Genomic DNA, 23,263 nt, shown 5'->3' on the forward strand with positions numbered 1-23,263 from the left:
GGGCAAGTTTTTGAGCAATATTGCAGGGCAACTTTAGTTAATGAAGGCATCAATGGGCAATCAGTGAGACACAGCGCCTATGACCAGTTTAAAGGATCCAGATAGAAATTTGATACCCATTTTCAGTGAGAAAGTGCCCCAAGCAACATTGCTCAATAAAAGTAGCCTTTCAAAATTGCTCAAAGAGTTGCCCCATGTTATCATCAGATTTAGGTCACAAATAATGTCTCAAAAGTCATGGAAAATCATGGAAATTTATTGATAAAAATGTGTACAAACCCTGTACTTTTAGATAAGATGTCGTGTCAAAAATGAACCCAAAAGCAGACTTTATTAATGATATAGACAATAATGTAGACAAACTCATCAACAGACATTTTACAAACCAATCTGAGAATTATTTTGAAGGCTAACAGTTTTTTCTATCACCAATATCACGTCTGAATGTCAGCATTGTTCAGTCATTTTGACATTTTTATAAGTGGATCTCTTAAATTCTAAAACCTCCTTAGTGTTACAATTACGAAAAATTTGCTCCCTTTTCAGGTAGGTCTAATTCTATTTTGTTCATACAGTATTTTCAAATTAAGGACTTTAAACTAGATTACTGGGACACAGGTATTGTTTGTTTTGCACTTTACTGTTACATATCTCTATTTGTACATTTATTCCATTAATTCATACAGATACCACCACAGAACTGGATTGAGATTTTATTTTTACCTCAATATCAGTCTTTTTGGGGGTGTATATTTGTAAGATCTATTTTTATTACTTCACATTTAAATTGTAAACCATCTAGACTAAAACTACTTGACAGCACCAATTTCCAGTGGCAGTATAATTTTCTGGCCTATCCTAATCTTTGAGGCAAGGCACAATTAAAGCTCTGCTATTTTAAGTGCATATACTTGCACTAAAATAATTAATAAAATATATTATATTTGACAAAAAATAGAACCAGTGCCAAATGTACAGAGTGCCCAAAATGTATGTGTCTAAATAAATAAATAAAACATTTGTAAAAGCCATATGTTATTCCAGTCATTTTACTGTATATATATATATATAAAAGGCACTGTCAACAAAATACAATAACCACTGTCACAGAAGATGTGTTTTGAGATGTGTGTAAATATCAGATTTGAATGTCTTGGCTGACCTGATCACTTGGGATGGATGGTAAGTGTTAACAGGGCCAAAGGGATCTATCTGGTCTTCAGGGAAGTGTAATAGGCCTGTATCTAAAGTCTAGGTCCCATGTACATTCATATATGTATGTTAAGACTCATTGACTTGTTCAAGGCTCTGTATGAGGTCTGCGTACATGCTGGAGTTCATATATCGTGGGTAGGAGTCTCGCTGCATGAGCGTGTAGATCTGCTGTTGTGCCTCATCAAACGTGCATGATGAGGGTTCCAGCATGTTCCTCTTGATCACTTCACGTGCACTTGAATCCAGACTTACCTATATAAGCAAAGACAGATTTCCAGGTGAAGTAATCATAGTTAAATTATTCTTAATGGTAGTTCTGTTACAAAAACTGGTGAGCTACTTGGTGAACTGGTGATTACTTCCAACGCAAGAACATTGTTAATACATATAGTATATCATGATTCAGTACATCATGATGTTATTTGGGGGAATATTACTATTTACAATTTTTACAAGATGTAGCTGTAATTCACAATGCATTATGGGTCAAATAAGTTTTTTCAGTTGCTAACAGTATATTTCCATGTCAACTGTAATTCATTTACAAGAAGCAGGTAGCTATCTATCTATCTATCTATCTATCTATCTATCTATCTATCTATCTATCTATCTATCTATCTCTCTCTCTCTCTCTCTCTCTCTCTCTATATATATATATATATAGATATATATATATAAAGTTGAACATAAAACAAAGAAAAGACTACACAAAGTGGGTATGTGCACGAGAGTTCCTTGAATGAAACAGCCCGGGACATTATAATATATATATATATATATATATATATATATATATATATATATATACACACACACACACACACATACAGGTGCTGTATCTGGTTTAAGGACCATGGTATCCCTGTTCTTAATTGGCCAGCAAACTCGCCTGACCTTAACCCCATATAAAATCTATGGGGTATTGTGAAGAGGAAGATGTGATATTCCAGACCCAACAATGCAGAAGAGCTGAAGGCCACTATCAGAGCAACCTGGGCTCTCATAACACCTGGGCAGTGCCACAGACTGATCGACTCCATGCCACACCGCATTTATAAAAAGATTTATAAAATCCTTTCTTTGTATTGGTCTTAGTTGAGTGTAGTTGTCAGGTCAGTTCAAATGGAGTTGAGGAGTCTGATGACTCGAAGGAAGAAACTGTCCCGCAATCTGACCGTGATGGCCGTCAATGTTCAGCGGAGAGTGGTTGGTATGTGATCTCCTAAAGTCAACAACCATCTCTTTAGTTTTGTCCACGTTCAGGGACAGGTCATTGACTTTATACAAATCCGCTAACCAATGCAAATCCTCTCTGTATGATGATTCATCGCCTTTGCTTATAAGACCCAACACGGTCGTGTCATCAGCAAACTTGATGATTGTGGTTTGAGCTGTGCATTGCTGCACAGTCGTGGGTCAGCAAAGTGAACAGCAATGGACTAAGCACGCAGCCTTGGGGAGCTCCAGTGCTCAGTATGGTGGTGCTTGAGAAGCTGTTTCCGATCTAGACTATCTGAGGTCTCTCTGACAGGAAATCCAGGATCCAGTTACAGAGGGAGTTGTTCAGTCCCAGCAGGCTCAGCTTTTCAATCAGGGTCTGAATGCTGAGCTGAAGTCTATGAACAGCATTCTGACATATGTGTCTTTTTTATCCAAGTGAGTGAGAGCTAGATGTAGGGAGGTTGTGATGGCATCATGTGTTGAGCAGATTCTTGATGTGCTTCATGACAAGCCTCTCAAAGCCCTTCATGATAATGGGTGTGAGTGCAACGGGTCGGTAGTCATTGAGGCTGGACACTGTGGACTTCTTCAGCACAGGGACGATGGTGGTAGCCTTGAGACAACACATTTCAGCGGTGCTCCGTGCGGTACACTCTGGGGATGTTTGTGTAAATGAGATCCGCATATTTTTGTCTCATTACAAAGTCCACATACTGATGACATTTAGGGAGTACTGTCTTGAGCTTCATGTGATTGAAATCTCCTGTGACAACAAAAAGTCTGTCAGGGTGTGGGTGTTTTGTAGTACACTGATAGCCACATACAATTCACAAAGTGCTTCATTAGCTTTAGCACTGGCATTAGCGCTAGGAGGAATGTGAACTCCGACTAAAAAACACTGTGGTGAACCGGACGGTTTTTGCTTTAAATACGCTATCGGCAATCTGACTTTTTTTTTTTTTTTTTTAGCCGATTTTTCCCGAAGTTCACCCGTGTGCACAGACTACATTGTAATCAGTTTCTATCATATAATTTGTGTGGAAGTATTTCAAAATCTGTGCGTAGAACACAGGCAGCCGTTCAGCACTGGAAGTGCAGAGCTACATGTCTGAGGCAAAGATAGCATGAAGTGAACAGCCGTTGATGTATTTGCGCACAAATAAGAGTCCCTTTCCTGCGCTCACTGAAAATGCATGAGCGTACTGTACCTGTCTGGGCCCAGTACATGCAGAGACAGTGAAGGGATGTTCAGCTCAACTTCTCACGTGTTGTATGAGAAACGAAATGGACTAAACTGTGATAAAAATGAGATGCTTTTTATTTTTCTTTTTGTGTAAAGTAGAACTTGCATACACATTTGCAAAGCCAGATTTAAATGTCAGTTCTGTATAGGATGATTATTTTTATTTTACCTGAAAATTACATAGACTTAATTTTATTTAATAATAACCTGCTGTAGCACACTGAAAAAAAGTCTGTCATTCATCCAATTAAAATTATTCACATCTATATTTTAGAGGGAAACAAAAATGAAAGACACAGACAAGAAACCCAGGAGGGAGGTGGACCGGCAGAGGATCAGGGGGAGGGGCGGAGGGCCAGGTCCATAGGAGGAAAACAGACAGAAGGAAAGAAAAAAACAAACACAAAAACACAAGTCCAAGAAGGACATCACGTGACGCCCACCAGGGCGGAGCAGAAGACAACCACATCCGTGCAGCCGAACCAGACGCCCCCCAGGGTGGAGCAGAAGACCACCACATCCGTGCGGCCGAACCAGACGCCCCCCAGGGCGGAGCAGAAGACCGCCACATCCGTGCGGTCCAAGCAGACAGCCCCTAGGGCGGAGCAGAAGACCACCAAATCCGTGCGGCTGAAACAGACGCCCCCCAGGGCGGAACAGAAGACCACCACATCCATGTGGTCGAATGAACAGGAGGACAAGTCTGATTGGGCAAGTCTGAAGCAAAGAATATGAACAAGTTAAAGGTAGCCTCCGTGGCCACAACAGGATCATTCGGATGCTCAGAGAGTTCGACTGAGACGTGGCGAGGCTCTGGAAGTTCCGCAGAGGCGAGGAGAGACTCTCGTAGATCAGCCGATACGTGGAGAAGCTCTGGTAGTTCATCAGAGACGTGGAGAGCCTCCGATAGTTCAACAGAGAAATGACGAGACTCTGGTACTCTCATGGTGTTTCTACTGGGTTCCAGAAGATCAATGCTGACTTGACTCTGCTCATGAAGATTATTGGTGACTTGCATTTGTTCATGAAAATCATTGGTAACTTCTATTTGTTCATGAAGATCAATGGTGACTTGCCTTTGTTCATGAAGATCACTGGTGACTTGAATTCTCCCATGAAGAACCCCGGTGACTTGACTCGGTCCTTGAAGATCACCGGAGACTTGACTCTGTCCCTGAAGATCACCGGTGACTTGACTCTGTCCTTGAAGATCACCGGTGACTTGACTCTGTCCCTGAAGATCACCGGTGACTTGACTCTGTCCTTGAAGATCACCAGTGACTTGACTTGGCTCTGAAAGGTCAACGGTGACTAGCCCTGACTCTGGAAGGTTAACGGTGACTAACCCTGACTCTGGAAGGTCAACGTTGACTTACCCTGACTCTGGAGGTTCCATGAGCACCTGACTCGACTCTGGAGGGTCCATGAGCACCTGACTCGACTCTGGAGGGTCAACCGGAACCTGACTCAACTCTGGAAAGTCAACGGGCACCTGACTCGAGTCTGGAGGGTCAACTGGAACATGACTCAACTCTGGAGGGTCAACGGAAACCTGACTCAACTCTGGAGAGTCAACGGGCACCTGACTCGACTCTGGAAGGTCAACAGGAATCTGACTTGATTCTGGAGGATCAACTGGAATGTGACTCCACTCTGGATGGTCAACAGAAACCTGACTCAACTCTGGATAGTCAACTGGAACCTGACTCAACTCTGGAGGGTCAACTGGAACCTGACTCAACTCTGGAGGGTCAACTGGAACCTGACTCAACTCTGGAGGGTCAACGGGAATATGACTCGACTCTGGAGGGTCAACCGGAACCTGACTCAACTGTGGAGAATCAACGGGAATTTGACTCGACTCTGGAGGGTCAACCGGAATCTTACTCAACTCTGGAGGGTCAACGGGAACGTGACTCAACTCAGGAAAGCCCACTGTAGCTGCCATCCTCTGCAGTGGCTCCGGGCTGGTAGCCACCTTGTGCAGTGGCACTGGGTTGGTGGCCATCTTGTTCTGTGGTGCTGGCTCAGCAGACATGACGTGAACAGTCTCTGGATCAGCAGACGTGACGTGAATACTCCTGGGAATCTCTAGGATTGTTGACAGCATGGAGAAATAATCCAAAAATGTCTCATCGGCCATCTTGGGCGTTGGCGCTGAGCTGGCGGCCATCTTGCATCGTGGCGCTGGGCTGGTGACCACTTTGTGCTGTGGTGCTGTGCTGGTGTCCATCTTGCCTCGTGGCGCTGGGCTGACGGCCATCTTCTGTAGTGTTGCTGGACCTGCGGCCATTCTGCGCAGTGGCTCTGGGCTGGCTGCAATCTTGTGCTGTGGCGCTGAGCTGGCGTCCATCTTGCCTCGTGGCGCTGGGCTGGCGGCCATCTTGTGCTGTGGTGTTGGGCTGGCTTGCATCTTGCCTCGTGGTGCTGGGTTGGCGGCCATCCTGTGCAATGGCGCTGGGTCGGCGGCCATCTTGTGCAGCGGCACTGGGCTGGTGCCCATTTTGTGCAGCGGTGCTGGCTCGGCAGACTTGCGCATCCTCTACCCTCTCCGTCCACAATGGTGAGACGGCGGCTCCCATCCATTCCTCCCGAACCCAGGGTAGACGGGGGGCCATAGTGGAGAGTGATGCCGGACCTCCTCTCGACCACTCACTCCTAAACGACCTCCCCTGGTCCCACGAAACACGACCAGGCGGGTACCTCAAAACCATTCCTCTCCCTCTCGGTGGGTGGAGAGGAAATATGAACAGACATACCGCTGGATCTCAGTGATGGAGTCCTTCTGTGACGATCGTGTACCCAGAGAGACACAGGGAGAGCGAGAGATCCAATTGCAGAAGTCTTTATTCAGGGATAATCCAAATCGTAGTCAAAAACAATCCAAGGTCTAAACCAAAAGACAGTCCAAAAATAAACAAACAAGGAAAGGGACAGGAAAGGGAACTCGGAAAACAAGAGGACTCGGAGGACGAGCAGACTAGGAAGAATCTCGGGGAACGAGAATGCTGGATACGTGAAAGGTAAGGACTCCATACAAACAACAGGAAAAGACTGGTATTTATAGGGAGGCTAATGACAATAAAGTGACTGCACCTGGTGCAATTAACAGGAGTGCAATTACTCTGATGACAGGACAAGACTAGAGGAATTCTAGTGCCTACGGTGAAGTGCCTAATGGCAAGTGAACCCACTAGCGGACATCCAGGGAAACAGAGACTAGACAGCGTGACAAGTATAAAAGAAAAAGTAATGTAAGGGAAAAAAATGCCATTAAGAACAAAATATTGGGCCGTGCCACAGGGACCTATTGTCCACTAACCCACCTCCTCAAAAAAAAAAAAAAAAAACATTTTCTAAAGGCCAAAATGACTATAATGTTATATTAAAATGTTCATGTAGAAAAATTTGGGATGCACTAGGCTACCTGTTTCAGCCACATATATGCCCATTGAAAATGAACGCATTTTAGTACAATGCAAATATATTAAAGAGCTAGAGATAGGATGACTAGTTGCGAATAAGTATTGTTATGGTGCAAAAAGTCAAACTTCAGAGGCATGTCATCAATAACCTTTAATGGAATGTAAATGTACATCCAAGCTTAGCTGCAGGAATCTGCAAGGGCAATGGACAAGAACATTAGTGCAGGCTTAATAACAATTACACTTGTATGGTTGTCTATATACAATAAACATTATAGTGCTGTCAAAATTAATGATTAATCCAAGTGATTAATCAAAAACTAAAAATGAAAAATAACTCATAATCCTGATACCTTCTTGATTGATAGCTTCCTGTATTCACTACATACGTTTGCTATGTTCGGGGGAGAAACGAGTTACAAAGTTGGTAAAGCCTAGTTATCACAACATTGTCAATCGCGTCATCAATCGCAAACGATAATTTATTAAAACGTCTCGCTACCGAACTACCTACAGTAGCTTAATTTGTGGAGGAGGAAGATAAAGCACCCATTTGGTAAATGAGCCAGTGAGAAATAATGACTTTTAAGTAGGGTCCAGTGCCTTTTCGATACTTTTAAAAGGTACCGGGGCCTAAACTGTGCCTGAACCGATACTTTAAAAAAAAGAACCTCAAAAAACAAACTATGGATAACTTTAAAGAACATTACAAAAATTTGAAATAAATCCATAGCTTCCACCTTGGATGCTCTCATTTCCCAAGTTGTGCTTCCCTTAATCTAAGGCTAATAAATGTATTTCACAATCTGGGTCATTATTTAATACAAAACCACACATAATATTTCTACTGTATCTCTGTCACTCACTCTGATATTTAGTTAAAATGAGTGCTGTCTGTCACTGTCTTTAATCAATTCTGTGAATTACTGTATGCTCATTCTTTATAAAGTAGCAACAATGTAGTTTTTAAATACAGTACTGTGCAAAAGTCTTTTATTTATATCTTTTGCTGTATTGTGTCAGTAGGAAATATCAGTTTGCCATTAATCTTAATAATAATCTAGTGCGATTTTGAAGTTTGACAATGGCAAAATGAATGTTTGGAAATGTAAACTGATATTTTCTACTGACGCACTACAGCAAAATATATAAATAGCCGAACACCATTCTTTTAAGTGAAAATACTAACGTGCCTAAGACTTTTTCACAGTAGCTAGTGTATGTATAAAGTACGTATGAATAAGTGTAATTAAAGTATGTGTTCGTTCATATGTGTTAAGGGCTAGATTTTCGCTGGAGGAAACGGCTGTGATGTGATGAGCGGTGACAAGCAAAAACTTTACAGTAGATGAGCTCACGTTGAGTCAATCGAATGAACAAACACGTGCGCATATTTGCATCGCTTTGATCATTTCACCTTCAATGCATTGATTGACATTCTGTCTACAGTTAAAGTGCAATAATAAGTGTAATTCATCAAATATCCCACCCATCATGTTCAAAAATAAGGAGCATGACGCTGTAATCCAAGCAATGAAAGTAGATGTAATAGACGAGTGGGATGACTTTTTTTACAAGGTCATTTTTAATTTTGATGATTTTGTAACATATTATCACTGTAATAAAAAAAAAGTAGATTCATGGTAGTTTGAATAAATTTTATTAGTGTATAAATATGTGACTATGTTACAGCACCCCTAAGAAGGGGAGCTAATCCTTTTCTGCTCACAGGTAATTGGAGACGAGTATTGTTCCCATATAGTTTTTTGTAAAAAAATTTACTCAGTTACTAATGTAACCTCGGTTCCTTTAGATACGGAATGAGTACTGCATCGTAAGCCGTAGGGAAAAAGTCCCTTTTCTCCAATTTCTGAAACCTTTTCAATCACACAGTGATAACTGCACGACCGTTGATAGAAACGAACCAATGGTGGCACCGCCACACGAGCCTATGGTGAGGGAGCCCGCCCAAACCTGCCAAAAGGGGCGGGGCATCGGGCTATATATTCAGCTGTCTCACCCAATGCAGACTGATTTAATACGACTGGAGCGACGACATGAGGTGTCCTTGCGTACAGCATGACAAAGCATGCCGTACTCCTTCCGTATCTAAGGGAACCAAGGTTACGTTACATTGACAAAGTCATCATCGCTCTATGTGGATACCTGGAGCTGTATGATACTTATTCATACAAGTACTTCTACAGAAGCCCCTCCCATGACGTGAATTCACATCTGTAGTGAAGTTAATTTCACATGCGAATGAAGCGAATAAATTCAAAATGTTCAAGCATCCAACTACGCATGAATAGTGCGATTTAACACGGGAGCATGACTTGATGCGTGACATTGCTGAAAATGTGCATTCACAAATGTAGCCTATGTTGATTAAAATATGGAAAGCACTTTCAAATGTAATAATATGAGGTTTTCTCCAGAGATGTTTTGCCATATTTCTTCAATTAAGGGTGATTGCTGCGTAATATTTGTGTTTCCATTTGCCTGAACCTCGTAAAGTGAATTGCGGGCCAAACAGAAAATCCCGCACCCTCCTTCACTACTAATACTGCGACTATTCTTGTTTGTATGTGTTCATTCCCTGGCATTTCCACTTTTCTTTTTTTCTTCCTTAAAAACTAATTTGTCCATTCTGATGCTCAATTTTAACGAACTGATGGCTCTTGATGACAATTTGAATTGAATTCCACCAAAGTGCATGCTTGTTTGTGTTTGTTAAATGCGTGACGTAATGTGAGTAGGTTTGCTCATGTCTGAAAATAATTTGACATAAAAACAATAGGCTATAGCTTATATTTCTTTAGTACATTTTTTAATTAATGTAAAAACTAAAATGAATTGTAAAACTGAAAGTAATTTCTTTAAATTGTGTTCAGCATGGCGGGCCGCATTTGAATTCATGAAGGGCCGTGGGTTGAGAACCACTGGAGTACAGGAAGACAGTTTTATCCGAGTCCTTGATCTCTGTCAGATTCAGCCAGAGGTGGCATTCCAACACCACCAAGCTGGCCATCGAACGCCCGATGGTTTTGGCGGTGGCCTTAGTAGCGTGCAGGTCCAGGTCCGTAGCGCTGTGCAACGCCTTAAATGTGGCTGGGTTGTGCCTCACTTCATCAATGGTGCGGAGGAGCTTGGCCTGGTACAATCGAAGCACCGACATGGAGTACAGTGCTGAAGCTGCCTGGCCGGCTGAGATGTAAGCTCATCCTGCGAGAGCCAAAGTCGTCATGGCTTGGACGGGAGGGTCACCTTAGACTTCCATCCAATGGCAGCATGCGGGCACAGGTGTACGGCCATGGCTTTGTCCACTGGAGAGATCTTCTCATAGCTCTTCTGCCCCTCACCGTCAACCACAGTGGGCATGAGAGGCAGATGGCATGAGAGGCAGATGTTTTGAGGAGAGCAGAGTAGTCTAGTCACTTCGGTTGCTTATTTGTCTCGCGATAGTTGGTAACAGTGTCTCAATCAGGTATTTTATATTTCATTTAATCATATAGCAGACATTTATGGAAAATAGAAGCAAGCAAAACCAAAATAAGAGCAATAAAATGCAAATGCAAAAAAAGTCTCGGCAAGTATATTTTTTTCTTCCTGTGAGGTGACAGGAAGAAAAACTTGTATATAAAATAGTATTTTATAATAGTATATATAAAAAATGTATTATTTAAATCCTAACAGCCTTTTTTTTCTTTTTTTTTTGGCCATACCATGTATATTCATATTTAACCACAGTGTGAGTAAAATTTAAATGCAGAGTGTGTAATCATGTTGAATCATATACCTCTTTAGGTGACAATACAGAAATGTAGTCCTCATATATTTGTTTCACGGCCTGTTCTACCATGGGTTTGTTAGTCTCTTTCTTTAGATCCTCACAGGCGAGCCAGAACTTCAGGTTTTCTTCACTAAACTCAGTCTTAAGAAACTGTCGGAAGTGCACACGACCTTGTGCACTTTTTATTAACCGTTCAAATGAATCTCCCCATGTGTGCACCTCCTCCAGAGTGAGCTGAGGCCTATAAAAGAAGTGGTGTCAGAAAGGAAAGTTCAAATTTATTTATAAAACACTGAATAAAACAATTTTAACCATAGTGCTGTACAAACATTAAAGCAATTAGGAGAGAAAAAAAATCACAACCATATATCAAATGTAAAAAGAGAAGCCTTAAAAAAAACTGTTGAAATATATCTTAAATAAAGAAAAAAGTAACACATATTACACTAGCAAACTTCACAGTTATCTTTGATCAAGCGCTATCATAAAAAAAAATTCAGATGGCTTTTAAACTCACTGAGCGTCAGTACATCCCTAATATATAGCATCAGGTTGTTCCATAATAAAAGCATTATCCCCTCTAGATTTAATCTTAAACCAAGGAATAATACAATGTTTCTGTGATTGAGAATGTAAAAATCTAGTTGGCTTTTGCTCCAGAATCCGCAATATACGATGGAACTATCCACCTAATTTTGCAACGCGAAAGTAGATATGATGATGCACTTACTTATAATGTGTTAAACTTTAGTTTCACTAGCCGGTAGGTAAGAAGCGTAGGAGTGATATGGTGGGCACACACACAGAACACTACTAAACACCATGATGGTAAATATTTACCACACCTACGGTGTATGACACACTAGAAGGATGAAAAGAAGAAGTGGCCTGCCATAACTGTTTTAATATTTTGTTTTGTCGCTTGGAGAAGACGGGTCTTCAATAAAGAATTATAAAAGCACTGAGGCATATATCAGTAACGTTATCTGCAGATCAGAAAAGTCGGCCGAGTGCTGGAACATGAAACAGAAAATGAAATTTGTGTTTTTAAAAGCAGACTGAATCCCAGTACCGTTATGAGATTGCATTTAGGATTTAGATAACTAGTAAATGATTGTATCCTTTTTCTCTTTCATTACTTATATTTTTGAAGTACTAATTATTTATTTATTTTTTGTTCTTATCCGTAAACTGATTACTATATCAGTTGCAGAATTAGGCAATGCATTTTATTTGCATCTAAAATAGAAGTTGTAACTAAAATATATGTGTGTACTTTTTATATATTTATATATAAAACATTTTTATTTTGGATGCAATTACTCGTTTTACAGTACTATTCAGAATGTTTTCCATTTTTCCATGAATGAAAAAAAATAAATAAATACAAATTAGCCATTATTTACCTAGCATTGCTAAACTATCATTTTCAGTAGGGAGAACTGCAACTTGACATTTTAATTGTGTGCATTTGTGTGTGCATATGTAAGGAGAAAGAAGTATTATAAGATATTAAAAAAATATTTGTGTAAAAACAGTATATTTAATGGTCACACTGAATAATTCCCAACAACTACACAATGTATCCAAATTTACTACACCATTCTAAATTTCATATAAAATGACATGGAATGTAGACTCGTGCTCCTCTTCAAAGTATTCAGCAAGATCTCCTTTAAGTAAATTCAACTTCAGCTTCATCATGGTCATCAGAATTTGATCCATTATGTGCATCTTAAGTTTAGTATTCAACAGTGTACAATAAAGAGCCTGTGTCATTCTTTAGAAAGGCAAGGGCTAAGGTATCTTCACTGTGGAACTGTATTGCCTTGTATAACATTATTTTATCTCCTGAGGCAAAAGTATGTCAATCCCTGGACTTCAGGCATTACTGTACTGAAGGGGAAGCTGCAATGGCCCCATTTGTGCGGTCTCATGATCACCTTGCTCATCTGCAAAACACAACAGTGAAGTCAGTCAGATGCTCAGAAGAAACTGATAAATTCTCCAACCCCTTTTTACAGAAGGTGTTACAAAAACAAAGTAAAAGTATTTTGTACATGGCACCGTTGTGTTCCCGTCCAAGAACAGTGGTACTTTTATTCAATACAATCACCTGTACCTGGCTTTCAAGGATAGCTCACCCAAAAATGAACATTTTCATCATTTACTCAACCTCAAGTTTTTCTAAACCAGTATTCAAGTCAAGTCAAGTCAAGTCACATTTATTTATATTGCGCTTTTAACAAAATACATTACGTCAAAGCAACTGAACAACATTTATTGGGAAAACAGTATTATTATGAAAGGGAATGGGACCCAAGATTTGCTTACAAGATTTGGATACAAATTAACACAGGTTTGGAACAAACAGAGTAATTTAATTAAAAGTAAATTACAGAATTTTACTCTCTATGCGCTTTTTTGTAACAGTTTTCTACCGTTATCAACAGTGTCATCGATAAATAAATAGTTTAAACGATGTCTTTTGTTAGAGCACATAACTTAACAAGAAGCTGTAACATACCTGTTAATGGATGTATCCTTACGAGATATCACCTCTGAGTCTTCACTAGAGCATCGTTTCTTGGGTTAATGGATGATTTTCCATGGGTCTGCCATCAAAGAAGTGGAAAGAGCAAACGTACGGAAATTTCAATGGTTTCTTTAAGTTGAAGGCTTTTAGTTTTAACCAAAGCCGACAAGCTTCTTCTGCAAATCATAGGGTGCCTTCATCCACATTCAGCTCTGATGAGTGGATTATGTTAAAAACAAATGTCTTGCAGGTATTTTTTACTTTTTAGCTATTATGACACCCCCTTTTTAGACATATAATAAGATTTTAAAATTAGTCCTAAAATAAACAAGAAACCAATTCAATGAATTGAAAGGTGGTATAGAATGCAAACATAGTTTTTATAAGGTGTTTGAACACAGTTGTGTGGCCGCACTGTGTGAAAATAAAATGGTAAAAATTCACCCACTCATTGTTTTATAATCCCAATAAATCATAAACAGTCTCTCCACACAAGCAGTTCCGGAGATACAATGTCAGCGCCAAAGATCCATTAAAAGTGTTGTGTGTTGGGATGCAACAATGAACATAGAAGTCTCCATAGACATTGTGGTTAAATTTGATCTTCGTAGGAAATGTTCCTAAAAAAAAGAGACAAAAAAAAAATAAAGTCCTATACATTTGTGCTAACATTTTACACCGGACTGCTTCATAAACGCAGGTCAGTTCAGTGCTGGAGTTTTGCAAAGATTTCCCTTGAAAGAGGGATGATTGACACCGACGCTTCGTGTTAGCCCGCAAACATGAGCTCTTGAAGCTCTGCACTCTTCTGAAAAGGGAGACGGGAGCACCAGCTCATTTTCATTTAAAGGGGACAAACACAAAAAGCTCAGAGGATCTATAGGTATCATACATAATCTATAGGTATCTGTGTAAAACGAACAGTGCCACACACAAAAAAAAATATATATATTTTTTTGTTTTGTGGCACTGTTCGTTTTATACAGATATTTTTTGTTAAAACAACACAAATATATTTAGTTTCCTGGCAAATTATCATTGTATTGTGCTTAATCAACTTAAACGGTTTAATTTTCAATTTTACTTAATTATTAATCGTTAAACTAACGTAAAGGGTTTAATTTCGTAGTAAAAAAAAAAATATATATATATTTTCCAATGCATTTGATGATGATGGGACGGAGGGGAGAGCAAGAAGTACCCATCAGGTAAGAAAATCTAAAGTTTTCCTTGTGTTAAGTCTTTCGTTTCTCTTAGAGTTTCTGTTTTGAGGTGCTTTTGTTTTGTAGTCTAGTTTTTTGTAACTGGTTTATTGCACCGTTAATAGATGATTTTGAGCGTTTGGGAGATGTGAAAGCGCACAACTCTCTGTGATGTATTGTCTTTATATATATACACTTGGGCTGAAACAGTTAGTCGACATTATCGACAACGTCGATGATAAAACAAATTGTCATCAAATTTTTTGGAGTAGTGGTTTGATCTCGTATCTGCCGAATGTAAGAGCCTGCAATAATGCGGTTTGACCAGTGTGGCGCTGTAACGCAAGACTGTAATACACTCTCCTGATTCAATTCAAAAGAAGAAGATAACACTTCAGTTTAAGCAAACTGAGCTGATCCGAACCTTGGAGGAATATCTCACTAACTGCATAAACACAACAAAAACTGACCGCGATATAACAGCAGCTCTAAAGGACACATTTGATTACAACTATGTGGATGTTTGCACAAACTCTGAGGTTCGGCACTCCAGTAAAGAAAAGTCCAGTCACGTTTATTTATATGACAGTCCTTTATGCAATAGATAACATTTACAGTATTAAACATGAAATTAGTCAGTGTCGCTAGAATTATAACTTGATTTCCTGTTATAAAGCAGCTCTCCAGTGTGGAGCTAGCTAATGATCAAATCATTTTATAAGTGGGGGAAAAAATATTTCATTAAAGTTTTAGCTCAGCGCTAGATCAAACCAAACTGTTTTGATTATCATAACCCAATAAGGTATTTTAAGAGAGACTGTAATTATTAATACATTTTTTATTCAAAAATAACATTTCCTATCACTTACTTTTACTTTTATTATACAAATGGCTTACAATAAGAGATGTTAATAGGCAGAATGATTTGTCATTCAGCTAATTCCTCATTTCTCTATTCAAATGGTGAATAGGAGTTTCTCTCTTGTCTCATTTTGTGTGCCAAATATATTTATTTGTATAAATTAATTGTATAATAGTAATACATAATGAATTTCAAAAGCGGAAGTAATTGCTTTTATTTGTTAGAATATGTATATTTTAACTAATTGCAAAAGCTGAATAATCAATAAATGTCTAACCATGAAATGTCGACCGAGTTTGGAGACCTGGCTTAGCACAGTTAAAGTCTTTAAGGTTTTATGAACATGGCGGTGTGGTCATACAATGACTTTAAACCAGACACTACTCTTGAGCTGTTCACATTATACATATGTTCCAGATATGTAATGTGGTGGAAAAATTAATTTAACATTACTTCTGTATGCCTATATATGCATGTGTTTTTCTTAGAATTGCTGTGTTGGTTCAGAAGGGCGACACCTGGGTGGGAAACAGATGTCTGAGAATGACCTGAGGGGGTCACCTAAGTCCTAAATGTGTGAGAAACTGCCCATAGAGAGTGTTCCTTGTTATGTGTGGAAAGTTATAGCTGTTCAGACTGTATAACCTTGGAAGCAGCAGAGGTATATAAGGTGGAGGACTGCCCTCTTTCTGGGTCGGTTTCACTCTGCAGGAACTCAGTGTTGCTGTATGACTGTCTGACCTTCTTTGCAAAGAATAAAAGCTTTCTTTTTAATTATACCTGAGAATGAGTCTGTCTCTTTGGCTGATGAGAGTTGATTTAAATTTTGCCACGACAATTTGGTGTCAGAAGTGGGATTCCTTGGTTGTGTCTTCTGGACCTGTGAGCGGACGGTGACTGATCATCCTGAACAATAGAAGTTCAGCCCTAACCCCGATTAGGTTTGAGGGAGAAAGGGACCGACCGCCGAGGCCCGGAGGGGACACCACTGGAATCAGAAAAAGAACCGGAGTGGCAACAGAGCTCTCGGGTAAGAGACAGTTCATGGTATTCTAAATTTTGTTTTTAAAAAAAAAAATAAGGATTGGAATTTAAATTAGAAAAGATGAACCATATTGGTTTCCTTCTCTGTGGAATGCACAATCTGGGCGATTCCAGGGGAATTGGATTGTGAGAATACTGCGGCACAGTTAATACATTTCTAAGGGGAATTGAAACTGCTGCAACTGGCGTGATCGTAAATTGAGTTAGAAATTGAGATCAAAGCGATCCAGATATTTCCAAGCGATAAGCTGAGATCACGCTCAAGCGGTTAATATATTTCTAAGAGGGAAAGTGAGACTGTGCGAGTATTGGCTCTCCGACTTGGCCGGGAAGTCGGATCTGTTGGAGACGTCTGACAGATTATAGGCACGCCGAAGAGAATCTCCACAGAGAAGAAACCGGGAGATATGGGAAAGTCTCAGAGCAAGCTCGTTGAATATGATACACCAGTGTTTAGGCAAATGAAAAAAGTGTATGGCCAAAAATGCATGCAAGATGTGGGGAAATTTATTAAATACCATGGTTTTCCAAAAGAGGGAACGTTGAGTGTTAAGATATTAAAAGCTGTGAAGGAATCAGTAGAAGAGGGAAGCGAGGGACAGAAAGGTTGTTGTGTGAGGCACATGTGTGAGAAATGTGAAGGAACTGTGAATTGTTGGATAGCGGAAGCAGATAGGAGAGAAAGGAGAACAATGCAGAAAGAATTAGCAAGTAGGAAGGAGGAAAAGAAACTTGAAGAATGCAAAGAAAGTGTAAATGCCTCACATAGACCTACTAACCGCTCTGATGTTTGTGTTTCTAAACATGTACCTCCGCCATACACACATTTCCCGGTGACCGAGGTGCAAGCCGCGAAAATGGACCCCGACCTCGACTGCTCTCCACCGAGAAGACCAACAGCACCGTGGCCAGATCCAGAATGGAGACAAGAAACAGCGGAAGACCCAGAAATCATTCCTGAAACCCCCAATGAGGAAATAGAAGAGGAAATAGTGCGCAGAGCACCCTTGTTAAAGAAAAGAAAGACCAGACAGCCAGTGAAAGAAGAAAATGTTCCAATGATTGAAGTTTCAGGCCCTGACGGCCCTGTTATGGTCTTTAGACCATGGACTATAACGGACGTTAAGGAAGCGATGGCTGACTTGCTGAGCCCTGACGAAGCAGGTAATACATTTTCTACCGAATTAGATTCTACTAATTAGATATTGCAGAGGAGATCCAGACAGCGAAGAAGGAAAGAGTTAAAGCCAAGACCAACAGAGTGGCAGCTGGCATTAGTGCAAGCCGTGTCGAAGCCGGTGGGCTATTCTGCGCAGCGAAACCAGCAATCGAAAGGGGGAAGATGGAAAAGAGAAGGAGGAAGATATCCGAACGAAACTTAAAGAAACTCTGAAAGATGGGGTTGTCGGATCTGCAAGACTGAAGAACATGAGATATTGAATTGTACCAGATGCAGACTGTGCAAAAAGGATGGTCATTGGGCCGAAGATTGCCCGGAGACGGAGGGAGTGAGGGAAAAAGTGAGGGAGACGGAGAGCAGAGAGGAGGGGTCCCGGGCGAGCAACCAACAGTCACAAGTCAGGGAAGTGAAAATTTTCTAACCACAAACACATACACATACACTGATGTACTTTCTGCTCTCTGCAATGAAGAAAACGCTTGCTTTCCTTTGTGTATGTCTGATTCTGTTGATAAGCATCCTGACAAATGTGCTATTATGTTTAAGAGTGAAGCCTTTATGAAAATGCCTAAATATCCTATGCTAGTAGAGGGGATATTGATTGAGTTTTTAGCTGATATATATATATATATATATATATATACAGCCATGTGATTTGTAATGCCAACCACAATTAACAGGTGAAACGAATGAGTCAATTTCTGCATCAGGGCACGTAATTTGTGAAAGGTTCACAGTGACTCTGAATTGAAAAAAAAAAGAAAAAAGAAGGGGGTGAGGTGCTGAGGCATGCTTTTCTCTATACCCCTGCATGTCCAGTGCCTTTGATGGGGAGAGATTTATTGTGCAAACTAAATTTGACACTGATTGCAGACTCTGGGGGTGTCCGAGTGGCAGAGAAAGAGCAGATTTGCTGTCTGCAAGCAGAACCAAAATGGGCATATGAATGGCACATCATAAATTCTGATTGGGCTGGAATGATGTGTGAACTGGCTAAAGATAGAACAAAACCATTTGATAGAGAAATCATGTTGCCTGACAAATTGCATTGCACGTCACATGTTGTAATGCAGCGAGATGACCAGTATGAAAAAGACTGATTTGAGGGGGAAGAAGGAGAAACCTTACATTTTGAGAAAATGTTTTGGACAGAAAATGTGTGTGCAGTTTCAGTTTGCCTGACAGAGAAACAGCTTCAGTTTTACCTAATGGCAGAAGATTCTGTGCCTCACTTATCACTTTCCAAGTACAGGAGCCAGACAGGGCCCAGATTAGACTTGTTTGTGAAAAACTGTGTTTATGCCAAAGACTGGAGTCAATTAGGGGAGGGGGTGAAACACAGTGAGAGTCTGGGAGCATTTATGACTGAGTGCAAGCATGACATTGAAACAGAGAGAGTTGTGGTACCCATTGACAAAAGAAAGAGGGAGAATCATTGCATGACAATCATTTGAGCCTCAGAAATACATCCAGCATTGACAAAAGTGCCATCAGAGTTATGGGCAAAACACAAATATGATGTGGGTTTGATTAAAGGATGTGAACCAGTTGTGGTCACCCCAAAATCTGATTACAGACCATGTCAACGTCAATACCCTCTAAAACAAGAGGCAATTCTTGGTATAAAACCAGTGTTTGAGTCACTATTAACAGAGGGAATGATGGTGCCGTGCAATGATTCTCCAGTTCGCATTCCAATTTTTTCCTGTAAATAAAAATAAAAATAAGGGATGAGGGTCAGCCCACAGATCGGCGATTTGTACAGGGTTTACAGGCTGTAAGCGCTGCTGACAGGCAAAGAGCTCCATCAGTACCAAATCCATACACAATTTTGTCACAAATACCACAAGATGCAACATTCTTCTCAGTGGTAGATTTGGCAAATGCATTTTTTAGCGTGCCAGTTGATAAAGACAGCCAATTGTGATTTGCATTTGAATTTGAGGGCAAAGGTTACAACGAAGCCCTAAGAAGGAATTTGGAAGCTTTGACCCTGACAGCAGGTACAGCTTTATTACAGTATGTGGATGATCTTTGCTTGTGTGCTCGTGATGTGGGACACTTTGACCCTCTTGAACCATCTGGCTCAGGAGGGCCATAAAGTCAGCCTGACAAAACTGCAGTTCGTAAAACAACAGATTAGATTCCTGGGGCATGTAATAACACCGAATAGCAAATCACTGTCTGAAAAAGGGGTTGAAGAGAGGTCCCAAAACCAGTAACAAAGAAACAAATGCTTAATTTTTTGGGGATGTGTTCCAATTGTAGAACATCTATTCCAAATTATAAAATTCTTGAGCTGCCCCTGAGAGCCCTAAGAGGGAAGGGGTTGAATTTATATGACAGGATTGAGTGGACAGAGAAAGCGGAAGAGGCATTTCTGAACATAAAGGTTCAGCTGTCTGTTGCGCCAGATAAACCCTTTGTTCAGATGGTTGATGAGAAAAATGGATTTATGACTTCTGTATTGTTGCAATATCATGGAGACAAACTGAGACCTGTGGCACATTTTTCCAGCAAATTAGATCCAGTTGCACCAGGCCTGCCACACTGTCTGAGGGCTGTGGCAGCTGCTGAGAAGGCCATGATGGCTTCTAGAAAATTCGTAGGTTACTCTGATTTGACATTGATGGTGTCTCACGCAGTGTCCATGATTTTGCAGGAATAGAAAACATCACACTTATTAACAGCACGATGGTAAAGATATCATACTATTCTGCTTGATATGACTAACATCACTGTTAAGCGATGCACAACCTTGAATGCTGCTTCTCTCCTTCCAACAGAAAAGGATGGGGAAGAGCATCATTGTTGTTTAACAGCACTTGAATAAGTGTGTACGCCACGTCCAGACCTGTCTGACGTGCCACTTAAAAATTGTGAAAATGTCCTCTTTGTGGATGGCTCAGCTTTTGAAAATCCACAAACAGGCCTGAATAAGGTTGGTTATGCGACAACTGAATTTGACATTGTGGCCTCTGGCTCATTGCCATCAAATTATTCAGCACAAGCAGCTGAGATTGTGGCATTAACAGAAGCATGCAAACTAATGACAGACAAATATGTAACGATTTAAACAGATTCACGCTATACATTTGTGGTTACTCATGATTTTGGTGCGCTGTGAAAACACAGAAAGTTTTTAAAGTCAGATGGTCGACCAATATTAAATGCACCCCTCGTGACAGATTTGCTAGACGCTATTTTGCTGCCAGAAAAGATAGCCATTTGTAAATGCGCAGTGCAGACTAATAACAAAGATTCTGTATCTACAGGAAACGTCAAAGCAGACGCAGCTTCGAAGGCTGCGGCATCTCAGCAGACAAAATCATCAGAATGTACTTTGTTATCTGAAAATAACCCTGACATTTCTTCATCTTTACAGGGCATGCAGACATTTGCGACAGGACAGGAGAGAGAGAAATGGAAGCAGTGTGGCTGTGAAGTGGTGAATGGAGTATGGATGAGCAGAGATGGCAAGCCTTGTTTACCTAAACACTTCTTTCCTAACTATGCTAAGTCGATGCATGGGAAAGACCAAGCATCGAAAGGGGGAATTATTAATTAAATTAAAAGAATTTATAAATTAAATTAAAGAATTGTGGCTTACAAAAGGGTTCAAAATTTATGCAGAAAATTTTTGAAAAAAGATGTGTCATTTGCAATACACATAATGTGGCAAGAGGCATAAACATTTCTCACGTATTCCAGCAGGCCCTTTGAATATTTACAGATGGATTTCATTTAACTTTTCCCATGTGAAGGGAAGGGAAAATGGTTTGGTATTTGTGGACATGTGGTCCAAATGGGTAGTGGTCTGCCCAATGTCCAAACAGGATGCATCAGCAGTAGTAAGGGCTCTGCTGACTGAAATAGTCCCGAGATGGGGAAATTCCATGAAAAAGCAGTTCAGACAATGAAACACATTTTATGTAGCGGCAATAAAAATTGAATTGGCTAAGTGTTGTGAGAAAACTGGACTCACATGGGTTAAGGTGATCCCAATCATTCTCATGTACATGAGAATGAGAAATCGATCCAGAGGAAACCTGAGCCCTTTTGAAATTCACTTTGGCAACCCACCATTTATGAGTATTGAAGGGGGTAAACAACAGCTACCATCTACAGGTGTGTGAGCATGACATGTTGAGTTATTGCAAGGAAATGTCTTCTCTGTTGTCTAATGTCTGTGTTCAGGTGAAAGCTGCTCAGGAGAAGGTTGCTGAAATTCCGTTGCACAACCTGAAACCAGGAGATTTCGTGGTGGTACTAGATCTGAGGAGAAAGAGCTAGAAGGCAAAAAGGTGCTTTTGACCACTCACACGGCTGTGAAGGGAGCAGAGAGAGCAACGTGGATCCAGGCCAGCCACTGCAGAAAGGTCCCACAGAAAGGATCTTTAGACACACGTCAACAAGGCCAAGAATCCAGCCTAAACATCAAGCGTCCTTATCAGCGGGAAGAGCAAGGTTAAGACTGAAAAACAACATCGAAGTAGTCTGTGCACAAGTGAAAAGATAACTATGAGCATCATAGCTGGGTACATCATGTTGTTTTCATATTCCAGACTACAGTGACAACGTTAACAATATCATCACTCAGATGAGAAAGGCCGTAAAAGAGCCTGACCGTACACATAATGCTGCTAATTGATTTTTGCTGCTTTGGTATTTGTGGACCACATGTCCACAAATACCAAACCATTTTCCCTTCCCTTCACATGGGAACAGTTCAATGAAATCCATCTGTAAATATTCAAAGGGCCTGCTGGAATACGTGAGACATTTTTTGCTGTCTACCGTGTATTTTTTTGTTGATATCCAGCTCAGTACAGAGACTGGTGAAGTTTCGTTTTTCACATCAAATGGTTCAATTGACTGTGTACAATGAAGACATTATCATGGATTTGACTAGGGAGAAAACTATTGATGAAGGGACAAACAGTAGTGGAAGCTACAGTGAAATGTGTTAAATGTATGAGATTTATGATATTTTTTCCTTTGAAGTAATGTTCAGGCCTATCTGAATCTATACTGTTTGCTTGCTTAAAATAGGGTCTGTCCCCATATAAAAAGCCTTAGCATATTTTCTAACTTCTTTTACAAACTTAAGAGGGTGATCATTTATGAGAAAATCAGGGATGAAGAGTATTAATGTGATGAAATGCCTTAAGTTTGCTTTATTTTGAATTATGCTTGTATTCTTGAGTGTGAATTTTAGATTTTTGAATTGTGTTTGTATCTATGACGTGACTGAGGGTCTTGACTTATGTCAGGAATGCAGTAGCAGTGATTACTCGTTTAGCCCGGTGCCCAGAGCAAACATAATGCTAAGTGTGTAGTGGAAATAGAACAAGTAGTAATGCATTTTTATGTTTTATTGATCAATGAATGATAAAAAGGGGGAAATTGTGGTGGAAAAATTCATTTAACATTACTTCTGTATGCCTATATATGCATGTGTTTTTCTTAGAATTGCTGTGTTGGTTCAGAAGGGCGACACCTGGGTGGGAAACAGATGTCTGAGAATGACCTGAGAGGGTCA

At 40.2% G+C, this 23,263-nt stretch overlaps 1 protein-coding gene across 4 annotated transcripts in view; it reads right to left on the minus strand.

Annotated features, from left to right (window-relative positions):
* Window positions 1-235: 235 nt before the first annotated feature.
* The window catches only part of LOC127961382 (regulator of G-protein signaling 20), a 315,518-nt gene continuing 292,490 nt past the window's right edge, over window positions 236-23,263 (minus strand). For all 4 annotated transcript variants that reach the window (XM_052560473.1, XM_052560472.1, XM_052560471.1 and 1 more), the window contains exons 4-5: window positions 10,904-11,138; window positions 236-1,467 (exon numbers count right to left, since the gene is read on the minus strand). In XM_052560473.1, coding sequence (XP_052416433.1) covers window positions 1,282-1,467; window positions 10,904-11,138 — 421 coding nt within the window. In that variant the 3' untranslated portion in view covers window positions 236-1,281. The remainder of the gene's footprint in view (window positions 1,468-10,903; window positions 11,139-23,263) is intronic.

The sequence above is a fragment of the Carassius gibelio genome, chromosome B7 (genome assembly GCF_023724105.1).
Source record: "Carassius gibelio isolate Cgi1373 ecotype wild population from Czech Republic chromosome B7, carGib1.2-hapl.c, whole genome shotgun sequence".
Classification (NCBI taxonomy): Eukaryota; Metazoa; Chordata; class Actinopteri; order Cypriniformes; family Cyprinidae; genus Carassius; species Carassius gibelio.